Source organism: Mustelus asterias, chromosome 1, assembly GCF_964213995.1.
Source record: "Mustelus asterias chromosome 1, sMusAst1.hap1.1, whole genome shotgun sequence".
Lineage (NCBI taxonomy): Eukaryota > Metazoa > Chordata > Chondrichthyes > Carcharhiniformes > Triakidae > Mustelus > Mustelus asterias.
Genome location: NC_135801.1, coordinates 157,595,718 through 157,613,653, shown reverse-complemented (window position 1 = coordinate 157,613,653; position 17,936 = coordinate 157,595,718). Strand labels below are relative to the sequence as shown.

General features: G+C 43.1%; 1 protein-coding gene across 3 annotated transcripts in view; it reads right to left on the bottom strand.

Moving 5' to 3' along the window:
* The window catches only part of mtmr12 (myotubularin related protein 12), an 82,341-nt gene extending 65,234 nt beyond the window's left edge, over nucleotides 1-17,107 (bottom strand). The window contains exons 1-3 of one of the 3 annotated variants that reach the window (XM_078221205.1): nucleotides 16,945-17,107; nucleotides 1,955-2,006; nucleotides 996-1,135 (exon numbers count right to left, since the gene is read on the bottom strand). In XM_078221205.1, coding sequence (XP_078077331.1) covers nucleotides 996-1,135; nucleotides 1,955-2,006; nucleotides 16,945-17,013 — 261 coding nt within the window. In that variant the 5' untranslated portion in view covers nucleotides 17,014-17,107. The remainder of the gene's footprint in view (nucleotides 1-995; nucleotides 1,136-1,954; nucleotides 2,007-16,944) is intronic. The other 2 variants (XM_078221213.1, XM_078221220.1) reach the window with 2 other exon arrangements.
* Between the last annotated feature and the right edge of the window lie 829 nt (nucleotides 17,108-17,936).

The window sequence follows — 17,936 nt, the reverse complement described above, 5'->3', positions numbered from 1 at the left end:
AGGGCAGGACTTACTCAGTTAATGGTAGGGTATCGGGGACAGTTAGAGAACAAAGATCTAGGGGGTACATGTTCATAGCACATTGAAAGTGGAGTCACAGGTGGACAGGGTGGTGAAGAAGGCATTCGGCATGCTTGGTTTCATTGGTCAGAACATTGAATACAGGAGTTGGGACATCATGTTGAAGTTGTACAAGACATCGGTAAGGCCATACTTGGAATATTGTGTACAGTTCTGGTCACCCTATTATAGAAAGGTTGTTATTAAACTAGGAAGATGTACATTTAAAATCTAAATCATTGATCTATATCATGAAAAGCATTGTACCAACTTCTGCAGCACCCAACTGGAAATAGCTTCTAGTCATAAACAAACAAACATACTTATTGACCTTTGTTCCCTGCTGCTGAGTCAATTTTAGATTCAACTTGTCACTTGCCCTTGTATTCTTTGGGCTTTTATTTTTCTGATCAGTCTGCTGTGAGACCCTGTTAAAAGTCTTGCAAATTCCACACAAGTTGCTTCACATAGTAACCTCATTGGACCACCTTGACTATCTCCTCAGAAAAACTCAAGTCATCAGACACAGCCTTCCCTTCGCAAAACCACAAAAATTTAAAACACAGAATGAGGCCATTCAGCCCATTGTGCCCATGACATCTAAACCAACGTACAATAGCACCCAATTTATCCAACTTTCCTATCTATTTTATCTAGGTCAATCATGTCAACAGTCCTTTAAGGAGTGTTTTTCAAAATGACGATTAATACTACCCCTCAGAACTTTACCAATAATTTGCTAACTGGCCTGTACTTACTTGATATATCCCCTTTTCACATGTTGTTATTTTGGGTATACTTGAAGTTTGCTCAGTTGCACAGGCACTGGCCTGAGAGCAAAGTTTTCACCTGTCTCTCAAATTGACACTCTCGACAGAGCTAAAACAAAATCCACATTTACCACCTACACAAAATATGTTCTTAATGATGCTTACCACTTCATCCATCAACTGCTCAGCACTTAAAAAGGAAATCTTGAAATTCGTACAGACAAGCTTTCCATAAAAGCCTCGTTGTAAAGAATCTTCTCGACTGTATTTCACCACAGTGTTGGCTTCACAGATTACAAGTTCCCCTGTGTGAGGCAGAAAAGGGAAGTGAGGAGCAGAGGGAAGAAAAATGAGAACTGATGAAATCAATTTGTGTCGTTAGATCTCCAGTCATTTTAAATACTGGATCCTCCTCCAGAATACTCAGCCAGGTAGACATCACAGTCTTAATTAGATCACAATGTCCATTTTCCAACAACAATCATAATCAAGGCACTAGTTAGACCTCATCTGGTGTACAGTTCTGGACACCACACTATAGGAAGGATATGAACATAATAAGCGAAAATGCAGAAGAGGTTTACAAGAATGGTTCTAGGGATGAGAAATTTCATTTATGAGGATAGATTGGAGGGGTTGGGACTTCTATCTTTGGCGGAGAGGAGATTTGATAGACATGTTCAAAATAATGAGGGGCTGAACAGAGTAGATAGTGGGAAACTGTTTCTGCTCATAAAAGGATCAAGAGTGAGAGGGCACAGATCTAAAGTGATTTACAAAAGAAGCAAATGTGATGAGAGAAAAATTCACAATAAGTGGTATGGGACTGGAATGCACTGCCTGAAAGTGTGATGGAGGCCGGTTCAATCGAGACGTTCAAGAGGGCATTTGATTATTATTTGAATACAAACAATGTGCTGGGGTACAAGGAAATGGCAGGGGTATGGCACTAGGTCATGATGCTCATTTGGAGAGCCAGTGAAGGCACGATGGGCTAAATGGCTTCCTTCTGCTCTGTAACAATTCTATGATTAAAAATAGAAGCTCTCAACTATCTCTCTCCCCCTAACATTCAAAAGGAAAAAGAGATACTGCACAAACGTTTTAGAAGATGGCTTTCTTACCTGGTAATAAGAATGGCTTCAGCTCATCATTAATATTTTCCTTTTTAATTTCCTGAAATGAAAATGAAATTTCAATCATGGATTAACACAAAATGTCTTAATGAACATAGTGAACTGGAGTTGGAAGAAAACGAGTCCTGTAGCATATAATCTGAATTCAGATAATGTGGAATTAAATTGTGCACAAATTCTACAATATGTACTCCATAAAAACATTTCTCCAACGCGAACGATCATATGATGACCATTACAAAAATTTAAAGTTTATTTATTAGTGTCACAAGTAGGCTTACATTAACACAGCAATGAAGTTACTATGAAAATCCCCTAGTCACCACTCCGGCGCCTGTTTCGCGTCAATGCATCTAACCAGTACGTCTTTCAGATTGTGGGAGGAAACCACAGCACCTGGAGGAAACCCACGCAGACACAAGGAGAACGTGCAAACTCCACACAGACAGTGACCCAAGTCGGGAATCAAACCCGGTTCCCTGGTGCTGTGGGGCAGCAGTGCTAACCACAGTACTACCTTCTTCATCTTGATGGGCACGTATTTTTAGCAAAAATATCTGAAGAAATTGAATGTCCTTAGAAGGATCACGTGAATCCAGCATACAACTTGAAAATATCTCAATTCCTTCTTTCTGTTTACGTTTAAACGAAAGTGAAAAAGAATGAAGTAATAGCAAGGATTGGAATTATAGATCATATGAAATAGAAAAGCTCAGTTTCTACTTCACTTTTCCAGCCTATTAATATATACAAACAAATCTAAGTCCACAAATACAGGTCAGCACTTTAAAAACAAAACACGTTGACTTGAGGGACCAAATAGCCACCTGTGCCATAATGACCATCACCTTTTTCTCCTTTCCATCACATTGTCACTGCCAAGCTACAGCACAGTATACATCTTCTAATCGCATACTGAAGAGGGTCATTAGTTATACACAACCCTTCATGGAAAATGCTAGCATGCAATTTTACTGAAGGAGCATCACAGCCAAGTCCAACTTTGCCCTTTTTCCAATGTTCACACACAAAGATTTTCAGCAGAAGCAAGAATCCTAAAAAAAAAATTTCCCCTTCTTGCCAAAGGTGAACCGTGGCATGGCTACTGTCATCCTGACTGAGCTCAGCCTATGTGTGGGGGGTCCTTGGTCTGTAGCGTTGCCACCCAACCCAGAAGACCAGAATCAGTATTAATGGCTAAGGAAAGCACTCCAGGAGATTTTAAATACAATATTTTGTCAAATAATTCATCAGCAGCTACCACCAGGAAAGGGAAGAAACTACAACTTGCATCATGAGGCATCGCTGCACAGTGAGCAGTGCAGCAGCACCCAATCAAATTCAAACCTTAAACTAAAAGCCAGGAAGACTCAGCTTGGTTTGAATTGGATTGGGCGCGAGCAGCAAGCATTAGCCCAAGTGTAATCAGCATGAGTGGGGGCTCAATTACTTATTTTTCTCTCCACTCTTCCATGCATTAATTCCAGCAACAGAAAGAAGCTTTAGCCCCAGGTCCCAGATATCTGTTGCTATACTGTATTGTAGTGTAGTCAATCATGACTAAACACACGGTAGCTCTTACAGCGTCTAATCCATTTTAGACAAAGGACATAGCATCAGCTTACATTTTTCTACAGCATTAAGTCGAGGGGAATTCACAACGGAGGTATGAAATGGGAAGCTTCCTGGTCCACTCTTCAATATCAGTGGCATTGCTGTTTATAATCACTAAAAACCTTGTGTATAGTACAAATATCCTGCACACAAACTTTACTTCATAATTAAGCTATGTTTGCATGTCAACATTTAACATTCAACCAGCTCGAGATGTCAATATTTATAATGAAGGTAACATGTAAACATTCCGATATAAATTGTTGTTACACAAGTAATTGCACATTCTGGCCATCGTATTGCACTTTGACAAAAAATTTAGTTTCTTCAGTTCTTTCTTCTCTCCCTCCTGACCCCACTAGCAACTCCACCTAAAATTTAATTAATGATAGCTTGAACACCTCCAACACGTTTACCCAGTTTCAGGCAAATGTATTAGTTATGTCACTGGGAAAGAATAATTCTGGAGCTCACGAGTTCAAGTCTCACCATAGTAGGTTGGGAATTTGAATTCAATAAACCACAAGCAGAACATGAAAGTTTTTGGGCTGTTACAAAAACTTAACCTGCTTCATTAATGCCTTCCCTGGGGAAAACTTGCCACCATTAACCTATTTGGCTCACACACCTTTGCAAACCTCCCAAGCCACTCAACTATATAAAAAAAGAGAATTGCTACCTAGAACAAAGAATGTGCCAAAATCTTGACCATTTTTATTTTAAATGTCTACTTTCTCATGCTATTAAAACTGACTTCAGGCCACATGCATTCCACATTTTGATTTGATTTATTTGATTCATTACTGTCACACGCATTGGGATACAGTGAAGAGTATTGTTTCTTGCATGCTATACAGACGAAGCATACCGTACATAGAATAGGAAAGGAGGGTGCAGAATATAGTGTTACAGTCATAGCTAGGGTATAGAGAAAGATCAACTTAATGCAAGATAGGTCCATTCAAAAGTCCAATGGCAACAGGGAAGAAGCTGTTCTTGAGTCGGTTGGTACATGACTTCAGACTTCTGTATCTTTTTCCTGACCAGGATGCATGGGATCCTCGATTACGTTGGCTGCTTTCCCAAGGCAGCGGGAAGTGTAGACAGTGTCAATAGATGAGAGGCTGGTTTGCGTGATGGACTGGGCTACGTTCACAACCCTTTGTAGTTTCTTACAGTCTCGGACAGAGCAGGAGCTATACCAAGCTGTGATACAGCCAGAAAGAATGCTTTCTATGGTGCATCTGTAAAAATTGGAGTGTGTCGCAGCGGACATGCCGAATTTCTTTAGCCTCCTGAGAAAGCAGAGGCATTAGTGGGCTTTTTTTAACCATAGTGTCGGCGTGAAGGAACCAGGACAGGTTGGTGATCTGGACACTTGAAGCTCTTGACCATTTCCACTTGATGTAGAGGGGTATGTCCTCCACTACACTTCCTGAAGTGGGTGACATTGCAACACATCAATGTATTCCAGAATTACATAGACATTACAATGTAGAAATAGGAGATTTCCAAGAATCTTGCCAGGGCTAGAAAAGGGTAGCTATGAGGAGAGATTGGGTAGGTTGGTTATTTGCTTTGGAACAAAGAAGGCTGAGGGGTGACTTGATTGAGGTGCACAAAATTATGAAGGGAACACTTAAGGGTGGGCAGGATAAAATTGTTTCCCTGGAGGAAAATACTAGAACCAGGGGACATAGATTCAAGATGAGTGGCAGGAGGAAGAAGGTGGTGGGTGTCTGGAATTTGCTGCCCGAGTTGGTGGTGGAGACCCTGAACTCTTAAAAAGTACCTGGATCTGCACTTTAAGTGCCTTAAGCCAAGGGGCTATGGGTCAGGTGCAGGAAGGTGGGATTAGAATGGGCACCTGTATGCCCTCAGGTTGGCATGGACAAGATGAGCTGAATGGCCTCCTTCTGTGTCTTTTCCATGGTCCAAACAGGCCACGTCAGCATTTACTATATATGTGTGTAAATAGTCCTGATTACGTTACCCTATCCCTTTATTCCCCCGACACTATTTGAAGAAAACATAGAAGTGACTTGGAAAGGTTTTAAACATCAGACCTTAATCACAAAACAAGAATGGAGTTACATAATGAGATAACCTGTATATACTGATGTTGGTTGAGGGATAAATATTAGTCAGACACCTCAAACCCTCCTGATCTTCTTTCAGGAAGTGCCATGCGGCCCTGGAGAACAGGCATTTCATCCAAAATACATTAATCGCTTAATACACCAAGTGTCAGCTTGGATCACGCATTCATGTCTCTGGGGTGGCACCTGAACCCATAACCCTCTGACCCAAAGGCAAGAATGATGCAACTAAGCCAAGGTTGACCTCTTTATGAATACACACTAATTTAGTTGTTCTGCTGCCCAACATTAAAATCCACTCAATTATTTTTTGCGAGCTAAGGATCAGCAAGAACAAAACCATCCTCAGTCTCCACTAGAAAGTGCCTGTCAGGCAACAATCATCCTCCAGCATGCTAATGCCCATCCCTTATCTGGTCGCTCATAGGCCAAACAAATTTATATTCTTTTGATATTCACTTTGTCAGCGTAGATAAGGTTCGGCAACTAATCTTTGCAATCAAGTATATGAAGAAAAAGACGTAGCGTCAAGCAAGTACCGAAGCTAAACAAGAGCAAACAATAGTGCCAAATTACATCATCATTGCTGCAATCATTTTGGGGGTGTGGCAGAAATGTTACTTTTCCTGGGACCTTTGCCAGCTATTCACTTCTCTTTTCAGAGAAACAAAAACTGGAAATGTTGATGGTGAAAAGTGGGCAAGGAAGGAAGTGAAAACAAGCAAGACATCCCAAAAAGTTTTTAAAATGCAGTCATGCAGGGAAATATGATAATCACTGGGGCTCATTGTGCACAGTGAGTTCACCAAAATCGAGGGAAGAACTATAGTCAGATCAGAGAAGGGAGCCTGTGCTGCTCATGAAAAAGTGTCATGGGATCTTCAATAGAACCAAAGGATGCAAAGTTACAGCGAATGGCAAGTGAACCAAAGGGCAATATGAGGGAATCCCAAGTGATTAGGATCTGGAATGCACACTTGAGTGTGTGGCGGAGACAGAAACAATTGTGCCTTTAAAAAGGAATTGGGTAATTATCTGAAGATAAAAAATTAGCAGGGCTATGAGAAAAAGCAGAGGAGTGGGGCTAGCTGAGTCAGTCTTGCAGAGAGCCAGCAGGGACACAATGTGCAAATGGCCTCCTTCTGTGCTGCAACCAGTCTATGATATATCTAATTAAATTGGCTTTGGTTTAAACATTGCATAAGGATGGCAGCTCCATAAATAGACTCCCTCAATGCTGCACAAGAGTGTCAGCCTAGTTTCAGGTGGTCAAGTTCTGAAATGGGGCTTCAACCACAATCTTCTAACTCAAAAGGCAAGGATTCTAGCAACTGAGCAGAGTTGAAGCAAATTGCCTTTTCCCATTAACGACATCATCAATGTTTCAGCCACACCAAATAACCATTTCCAAAGGTAGTCACTATGATTAAAGTAAAATTAATTTAGGAAAGCTAATAGGGGTTCTTCTTCAACGAGGGCATGGACTATTTTTATAAAGACAAAAAATATTCAGTTTATTAACAAAATATTTATTTCTACTTGCCTTTAGTAGACTAAATGACTGTTTTTGCATCCTTGCATCATGTTAACATAGATCAGTACAGCACAGCACAGGCCCTTCGGCCCTCGATGTTGTGCCGAGCTTTGTCCGAAACCAAGATCAAGCTATCCCACTCCCCATCATTCTGGTGCACTCCATGAGCCTATCCAGTAACAGCTTGAAAGTTCCTAAAGTGTCCGACTCCACTATCACAGCAGGCAGTCCATTCCACACCCCAACCACTGAGTAAAGAACCTACCTTGGACATCCTCCTATATCTCCCACCATGAACCTTATAATTATGCCTCCTAGTAACAGCTACATCCACCCGAGGAAATAGTCTCTGAACGTCCACTCTATCTATCCCTCTCATCATCTTATAAACCTCTATTAAGTCGCCTCTCATCCTCCTCCGCTCTAAAGAGAAAAGTCCCAGCTCCCTCAACCTTTCCTCATAAGACCTACCCTCCAAACCAGGCAGCATCCTGGTAAATCTCCTTTGCACTCTTTCCAATGCTTCCACATCCTTCTTATAGCAAGGTGACCAGAACTGCACACAATATTCCAAATGTGGTCTCACCAAGGTCCTGTACAGTTGCAGCATAACCCCACGGCTCTTAAACTCCAACCCCCTGTTAATAAACGCTAACACACTATAGGCCTTCTTCACGGCTCTATCCACTTGAGTGGCAACCTTCAGAGGTCTGTGGATATGAACCCCAAGATCTCTCTGTACCTCCATATTCCTCAGAACCCTGCCGTTGACCCTGTAATCCGCATTCAAATTTGTCCTACCAAAAATCAATCACCTCGCACTTATCAGGGTTAAACTCCATCTGCCATTTTTCAGCCCAGCTCTGCATCCTATCAATGTCTCTTTGCAGCCTACAACAGCCCTCCACCTCATCCACTACTCCAATCTTGGTGTCATCAGCAAATTTACTGATCCACCCTTCAGCCCCCTCCTCCAAGTCATTGATAAAAATCACAAATAGCGGAGGACCCAGCACTGATGGTACACCGCTGGTAACTGGTCTCCAGTCTGAAAATTTTCCATCCACCACCACCACCCTCTGTCTCCTATGAGATAGCCAGTTACTTATCCAATCGGCCAAATTTCCCTCTATCCCACAACTCCTTACTTTCTTCATGAGCCGAACATGGGGGACCTTATCAAATGCCTTACTAAAATCCATGTATACGACATCAACTGCTCTACCTTCATCTACACACTTAGTTACCTCCTCAAAGAATTCAATCAAATTTGTGAAGCAAGACTTACCCTTCATGAATCGGTGTTGACTATCCCGGATTAGGCTGCATCTTTCTAAATGGTCATAAATCCTATCCCTCAGGACCTTTTCCATTAACTTACCGACCACCGAAGTAATACTAACCAGCCTATAATTACCAGGGTCATTCCTATTTCCTTTCTTGAACAGAGGAACAACATTCGCCACTCCCCAGTACTCTGGCACTATCGTCGTGGACAGTGAGGACCCAAAGATCAAAGCCAAAGGCTCTGCAATCTCATCCCTTGCCTCCCAAAGAATCCTAGGATAGATCTCATCTGGCCCAGGGGACTTATTGACCCTCAGGTTTTTCAAAATTGCTAATACATCTTCTCTCAGAACATCTACCTCCTCCAGCCTATATCGCACACACCCTCAAAAACATGGCTCCTCTCCTTGGTGAGCACTGAAGAAAAGTATTCATTCATCGCCTCTCCTATCTCTTCTGACTCCATGCACAAGTTCCCACTACTGTCCTTGACCGGCCCTAACCTCACCCTGGTCATTCTTTTATTTCTCACGCAAGAGTAAAAAGCCTTGGGGTTTTCCTTGATCCGACCCGCCAAGGACTTCTCATGCCCCCTCCTAGCTCTCCTAAGCCCTTCTTTTAGCTCATTCCTTGCTACCTTGTAACCCTCAAGCGACCCAACTGAACCTTGTTTTCTCATCCTTACATATGCTTCCTTTTTCCTCTTGACAGATTTTCACAGTAACTTCATTGCAGCGTTAATGCAAGCTACTTGTGACACTAATAATTCTCTTAAAACCCATTAAGAAGCCCAGTCATATTTTGGGCAAGGACTTTACCACAAAGCTTTTTCTTTAGTAACTTCTTTGCAGTATCCTTTTTTTTTATTTAAAAAAGATACTATGAAAATTTCCCAGTCACCACACTGTGTTCGGGTACACTGAGGGAGAATTTAGCTTGACCAATTCACCTAACCAGCACAACTTTCGGTCTGTAGGAAGAAACCGGAACACCCGGAGGAAACCCACGCAGACACGGGGAGAACGTGCAAACTCCACACAGACAGTGACCCGAGCCGGGAATCGAACCCAGGTCCCTGGAGCTGTGAGGCAGCAGTGCTAACCACTGTGCTACCGTGCCTTTAAAGAGTTATCCAAAACTGAGGCACATTATAGCAAAAGCATCTCGAGACAGTTAACCTGTTCTTACCTCACAGGATGCCCTGGCAGAATTAGAGGTGGAACAATTAAATACAGTAAAAATTGAAATAAATTAAAGCATTAACTTTCTAACAGTCGACTCTGAAAAACATTCCCATTGTTCACTGTTGATCCACGACCTTCAGCTGTTCCTCCTTCATTTTGTAAAATTCCTTTCCCAAGTTCCGCATCTCTAACTCTCATCTCTTCAATTCAATTTTACTGATCGCTCCAACCATCTGTTGCTTTTTCCCCTTTTATCTTTGTTTCTCTCCTTCCTTCACCTCATGCACCCCTCACCCACATCCAACCCCCTCCACCCAAATAGCACTTTTGGCTATTTTCTACATTAAAAGCAAATTGTTGATATTAATTCACAGTACTGGGGCAGCACGGTGGCACAGTGGTTAGCACTGCTGCCTCAAGGCCAGGGATTCGGGTTTGATTCCCGGCTTGGGGTCACTGCCTGTGTGGGGCTTGCACGTACTCCCTATGTCTGCGTGGGTTTCCTCTCACAGTCCAAAAGATATGCTGGTTAGGTGCATTGGCCATGCTAAATTCTCCCTCAGTGAACCCAAACAGGCGTCGGAGTGTGGCGACTGGGGGATTTTCACAGTAACTTCATTGCAGTGTTAATGCAAGCTACTTGTGACACTAATAATTCTCTTAAAACCCATCAAGAAGCCCAGTCATATTTTGGGCAAGTACTTTACCACAGAAAGGTTTTTTTTTAGTAACTTCAACTATTAGGTTTCAACATGTAATTTAATCATACAAGTTACTTTTGAAACAGTGCTGAAAATGATGGCAAGTTAGCTTTAAAGTCACCTCTCTGCTTAAAAATAAATTCCATTGCCGTGGAAAGATGCTGATTCTTTTTTGGTTGCAAATTGACAGAAAGGTTTCTTGAAATTCAATACTGTGAGATTCACAGCCTTCAGCTGTCCTCCTTTAACACAGGAAGTCAACACCTGTTGAAAGCATGCATTAAAATTAGAATTCTTGCAAGGTGTTTTATTTAGGTTAGCTCTGAGTCATCCAAACTTGAAATGTTAGCTCCGTTTCTCCCCAGATCCCAGTCAGGCATACTGAGATTTTCCAGCATTTTCTGTTTTTGTTTCAGATTCCAGCATCTGCAGTAATTGCTTTTATTTTGTTTAGGTCGTTTGTGTGTTATGACTCGTAATCCAGAGGCCCAGGCTAATGCTATGGGGACACAGGTTCAAATCCCATCATGGCAACTGATGGAATTTAAATTCAATTAATAAAGTCTGGATTTGAACACCAGTCTCAGGAATGATGACTATTAAACTATCGTCAATTATCATAAATATCCATCTGGTTCACTAATGTCCTTTCGGAAAGGAAATCTGCCGTCCTTACTTGCTCTGGTGTAAACATGACTCCAGATCCATGCTAATGTGGTTGACTCTCGTCTTACTCTGAAATGGCCAGCAAGCCATTCAGTTCAAAGGCATAGGTAGCAAATATTGGCTTTGCCAGCGATGCTTGTATCGCATGAAAGAATAAATTAAAGCAAACTGCCTATTGTGGAAGAGTGGGTTCCTGCAGTGCATCTTATAGATGGTCCACACTGCTGCCGCTGTGCATCAGTGGTAGAGGGCGGCACGGTAGCACAGTGGTTAGCACTGCTGCTTCACAGCTCCAGGGTCCCGGGTTCGATTCCCGGCTCGGGTCACTGTCTGTGTGGAGTTTGCACATTCTCCTCGTGTCTGCGTGGGTTTCCTCCGGGTGCTCCGGTTTCCTCCCACAGTCCAAAGATGTGCGGGTTAGGTTGATTGGCCAGGTTAAAAATTGCCCCTTAGAGTCCTGAGATGCGTAGGTTAGAGGGATTAGCAAGTAAATATGTGGGGGTAGGGCTTGGGTGGGATTGTGGTCGGTGCAGACTCGATGGGCCGAATGGCCTCCTTCCGCACTGTAGGGTTTCTATGATTTCTATGATTTCTATGAATGTTTGGGGAACAGATACCAATCAAGTGGGCTGCTTTGTCCTGGATGTTGTCAAGCTTTTATATAGCTTTATATGGTAACCCTCAGGATGCTGAAAGTGGAGGATTCAGCTATTGAATGTCAAGGGGTGGTGGTTAGATTCTCTCTTGTTAAAGCTGGTCATTGCCAGATGTTGTCCAGGATAATATGGACAACATTTATAGCTAGCATTTATTGCCCATCCCTAATTGCCCTTGAACAGAGTTGCTTGCAAGACCATTTCAGAGGGCATTTAAGAGTCAACCTCATTGCTGTTTAGGCCAGATCGGATAAGAATGGCAGGTTTCTTTCCCTGGATTTTTACAACAATCAACACTGGTTTTGTGATCATCATTAGACTTTTGATTCCAGATTTATTGAATTCACCTGCCATAGTGGGATTTGAATCTGGGCCCCAGATTACTGATCTCTAGATTACTTGTCCAATAACAATACCAATACCACCTCCCTGTGCACTGCTTCAGTATGTTGCTACAATAAATCTCTACAATGACATTCACAAATCAACAAAATTAGCACTGTGGCAAATCACAACAGCTTCACATTGAAGTTACAATTAAGCATCAAGGTCCAAACTTGATGTATAAATGAAAATGCCTGCTTAGGTAGGATAGCTCCATTTCACACCCTACACTGGATTCAAGCTGCATTTACATTATAGACATAGAAATTAGGAGCAGGAATAGGCCATTCAGCCTCAAGCCTGCTTCACCATTCAACATGATCATGGCTGATCCTCGATCTCGATGCCAAATTTCTGCTTTCTCCCCAGACCCATTGATGCCATTAAAATCTAAAAAAAATTATCTGTCTTTCTTGAATACAATTCAGTGACTTGACCTCCACAGCCTTCTGTGGTAGAGAATTACACAGGTTCACTACCTTTGGAGTGAAGAAATGTTTCCTTATCTCAGTCCTAAATGGTTTACCGGTATCCTGAGAATGTGCCCCTGGTTCTAGATTCCCCAACCACAGAAAACATCCTCCCTGCATCCAGTCTTTTTGAATTAATTTATTATTGTCACGTGTATTGGTACAGTGAAAAGTATTGTTTCGTGCGTGGTATACAGACAAAGCATACCGTTCATAGAGAAGGAAACATGAGTGCAGAATGTAGTTTTACAGTCATAGCTAGTGTGTAGAGAAAGATCAACTTAATGTGAGGTAGGTCCATTCAAACGTCTGTCTGATGGCAGCAGGGAACCCTGTTAGGATTTTATATTTCAATCAGGTCACAAAGAACAAAGAAAATTACAGCACAGGAACAGGTCTTTTGGCCGGCCTGCACCGACCATTTTGCCCGACTAAACTAAACGCCCTACCCTTCCGGGGACTGTAGCCCTCTATTTCCATCCTATTCATGTATTTGTCAAGATGCCCCTTAAAAGTCACTATCGTATTTGCTTCCACAACCTCCCATGGCAGAGAATTCCAGGCACCACCACCCTCTGTGAGAAAAACTTACCTCATGCATCTCCTTTAAACCTTGCCCCTTAAACCTATGCCCCCTAGCAATTGGCTCTTCCACCCTGGGAAAAAGCTTCTGACTATCCACTCTGTCCATGCCCTTCATAATCTTGTAGACTTCTATCAGGTCGTCCCTCAACCTCCGTCGTTCCAGTGAGAACAAACCAAGTTTCTCCAACCTCTCCTCATAGCTAATGCCCTCCATACCAGGCAACATCCTGGTAAATCTTTTCTGTACCCTCTCCAAAGCTTCCACATCCTTCTGGTAGTGTGGCAACCAGAATTGAACACTATATTCCAAGTGCGGCCTAACTAAGGTTCAATGAAGCTGCAACATGACTTGCCAATTTTTAAACTCAATGCCCCGGCCGATGAAGGCAAGCATACCGTATGCCTTCTTGACTACCTTCTCCACCTGCGTTGCCACTTTCAGTGACCTGTGTACCTGTACACCCAGATCCCTCTGCCTATCAATACTCATAAGCGTTCTGTCATTTACTGTATATTTCCTATTTGTATTAGACCTTCCAAAATGCATTACCTCACATTTGTCCGGATTAAACTCCATCTGCCATCTCTCTGCCCAAGTCTCCAACCGATCTATATCTTGCTGTATCCTTTGATGGTCCTCATCGCTATCTGCAAATCCACCAACCTTTGTGTCGCCCGCAAACTTACTAATCAAACCAGTTATATTTTCCTCCAAATCATATATATCAGTCCTCCATTCAGAATCTCCTCTCATCCTTAACTCCAGTGAATACAAGCCCAGTCAAACCAATCCCTGCTCATCAGCCTAGTGATTATAACTACAGTGCTTTACTTAAACACTACAGTTAGCGTGTAAATATACCTTTAATGTGTGAAACAACTGAACATACTAGCAGGACACGGGCCATAACCTCAAAGTCCCTACAGTGCAGAAAGAGGCCATTTGGCCCATCAAATCTGCACCAACCATAATCCCACCCAGGCCCTATTCCCATAACCCCACGTGTTTACCCTGCTAATCCCCTGGCACTAGAGTCACTTTAGCATGGCCAATCAATCTAAACCGCACATCTTTGGCGCATGGGAGGAAACCAGAGCACCCAGAGCAAACCCACACAGACATGGGGAGTGTGCAGACTCCACACAGACAGTGACCGTGGCCGGAATTGAACCCAGGTCCCTGGCGCTGTGAGGCAGCAGTGCTAACCACTGTGCCACCCCACCTCAATGAAACTCTTACCTATGGTCTTGTTTTTTACTGTCTAGATCCCTTTGGATTGGTTTTCTGAAGATTCTGTAGGCTTGCAGCCACACATTACCTAGCCTAACATTTCAATGCTGTACTGATTGCAAGTTGCACAGCATTGGAGGTCTGTCCTTTGGATGAGGCATTGAATGGAGGCCCTATCTGCCACCTCAGTTGGTGTAAAATAAATCACATGGTACTGTTTGAAGGGCCGAGGAGTTTACTAACTATCCCAGTTATTATCCCCAAACATTAACATTTTAAAACACGGCAATTTGATGGGCCTTGCTTTGTGCAAACATTTGCTGACATGACAATAGTGAGTACACTTCAAATAGTGGTAAAGTGCTTTGGGATACCCTGAGATCATTAAACATTTGAGCAAGTTTGTTCTTTCCTTAAATACAATGATGATCAACAGAAGCAACTATCTTGACTGCAGCTTCTTCATTACGATGGGCAAATCACAGTGGTTAGCACTGCTGCCTCACAGCGCCAGTGACCCGGGTTAGATTCCCAGCTTGGGTCACTGTCTGTGTGGAGTCTGCACGTTCTCGCTGTGTTTGCATGAGTTTCCTCCCACAGTCCGAAAGACATGCTGGTTAGCTGCATTGGTTAGGCTAAACTTTCTGTGTACCCAAATCAGGCACCTGAGTGTGGCGACTAGGGGATTTTCACAGTAACTTCATTGTAGTGTTGATGTGAGCCTACTTGTGACAATAATAAATGAACTATAAATCACAACTGTAACTGTGTTTGTGATGCCATCCAATATAACATTGAAGATATCAAGTACAATGTATGACTGGGGTTGAACCTTGCCTTAATCCTCTTTCAAGACAAGAGAGATTGAATGCTTTTCATCCACAATGGATTTAGAACATAGTACATAGAACAGTACAGCACAGAACAGGCCCATCGGCCCACGATGTTGTGCCGAGCTTTATCTGAAACCAAGATCAAGCTATCCCACTCCCTATCATCCTGGTGTGCTCCATGTGCCTATCCAATAACCGCTTAAAATGTTCCTAAAGTGTCTGACTCCACTATCACTGCAGGCAGTATATATATATAGATTTGAGCTGTATATATATCCCAAATAAAATCAAAGATTTGACCAATTAATCACACAACTTCCAGCCTTCACAGCACTAAAGTAAAAATTTTATTAGTCACAAGTAAGGCTTATGTTAACACTGCAATGAAGTTACTGTGAAATTCCCCTAGTCTCCACACTCCAGCGCCTGTTCAGGTCAATGCACTTAACCAGCACGTCTTTCAGAATGTGGGAGGAAACCGGAGCACCCGGAGGAAACCCACGCAGACACAGGGAGAACATGCAGACTCCGCACAGACTGAAGCAGCCAGTGCTAACCACTGTGCTACCATGCCGCCCATAGGTTGAAAATATTATGAAGGCAATACAAGCAGGGATCTTGAGCACTATGACTTTAAACAAAGCCACATTTTCCCCACAAGGAAGTAATGTTGACAAAGATAACTAACAAACTTGCTGCCGTCAACAGCAAAATTCTCTACTGATAACTAATACTGAACAAAAGTTGTATTATGAGCAATTTATTGAATCCAGGGGCTCATTTCACACTGTAACTGAGTGAGACAACTGGGGACACCTATCTGGTGTATTCCACATCATTTATTCCAAAAGAGGGAGACATCTTCTTATAACCACATCACTCTAAAGCTGCACAAATGATAAACCAATCGTTAGATCCTAAACACCACTGTTTAAAAAGACTCAAAAATATTTTAACAGACCAAGATACATACATGTTGTTTTCAAAATAAAAGCATGAATCATATTCAACATGCTTGGGGGCAGGGGAAAGAGCTTGTTGCCTTGTACTAGGAAATATATACAGATTTTAAATAATTCCAGTTGATTTAGAATACACTATTATTGCATTGTATAACAGGTGTTGGACCTCACTAAAATGCAACTGTAAATCTTAATGCAATGTCTACTTAGTTTCATGCTGCATGTCATACCAGAAAGAAGCTGACCCACTAAAAACAAACCCTTGGGACTCCACCACGCTGCCTTTCCGGTGATATCAACGAGTCCCCCAACTTCCCTGCAGTATAACCTTGATCAGAGAGGATAACATTAAATGCCTCACCGTTGACGGGGCCGGGGTAACTCAGTCGCACCGCACACTCCATGCCTAAGTGCCATCATGTCCAAATAAATGCATGTCACGACACCACATTTGGGATAGATGCTTCACTCTTACTGATTTCCTTGACTTCATTTACAGACGGACGCGGGGGGGGGGGGGGGGGGCGGTAAGGGAAACATGGAGAACTCCCGGAAAGAGAGAGCACTACGAAGCTGGCAGCTTCTAATGCCAGCCCTCAGGCACAGTTTGAACTGTAGTTACAGAAATAAATAATCGCCGCGCCCCAGTCCGCAGGTTTCTCTCTCCCCCCCCCGCCCGCCTGCCTCAATCCTTCAGCCAGCAGCACATTCAGCCGCAAGATTCCCCCCTGTTTGGTTTATCACTTGAATGAGAAAAAGGATTGAGACCCACCTCGGGCGAAACGTAAGAGACGAAGGAAGGTTTGGCCGTCTTTCCGCCTGCCGAGCCCAGGCTGAGCATTTTGTGTGGGGATTTTTTTTTCCGGGTTACTTTGTTGCTCTTTCGCTCAGGTGCAGCTTCGCACTGATACAACTTGTATCGGTCTGGGAGGCCCCGCCTCCTGCCCGCCTCCTCATTGGCCCTGAGCCCCCAGCTCCCCAGCGTCACCCAGGCCCCTGCGGCAGCTGATTGGTTCTCCTCGGTGTCAATCACTTCCCCCCCTTTCCCGCCTCTCCGGGTCCCCCCTTCCCTCCTCGCTCTCTCCGCTCTCCATTTAAGGACTTAGAAAGCAGCGGCCCCTCGACTTATTGGCTGCTGCAAATGCCAATCGCTATTGGCTCCGTATATTAGCTGCTGCTTTCTCCAGCTCCACAGAGAGAGGGGGAAAAAAATAGGCAAGTGTTTTGGAAAGTTTTGCATCTTTTGTAGACGGTAGGTTCGGGCCAGAGTAAAGGTTTTAGGCGCTAATCTTCTCAGGTTGGTAGCCGCGGTGTAAATGTGCCCAAGAAACACCGAGGAAGAAGCAGCAGCAGCATCCCCCTGGTCTGTGTTGTATCTGAAAGGCATTTCACAATGAATGAAATAAAACATTGCCTGGTGCAGTGCAGGGGTAAGATTACAGGGCAAACATTTCAATACAACCAGGAGAAGTTTGACTTGCAGGAGTTCAAAGAATCGAAACTAATGTTTCGATAAATGAGTACAGTCTGAAGAGTGAAGGGAAAGATTTGCATGTGGTACAGTTCCTCTCATGTCCACGGCATCCCAAAGCACCTCACAGCCAATGAGGTAACTTTTCAAATATAGTAGCAGTTGTAATAGTTTCTATATTCAAGAGGCGGCTTGATATAGCACTTGGGGCGAATGGGATCAAAGGTTTTGGGGAGAAAGCAGGGTTAGGCTATTGAGTTGGATGATCAGCCATGATCGTGGTGAATGGTGGA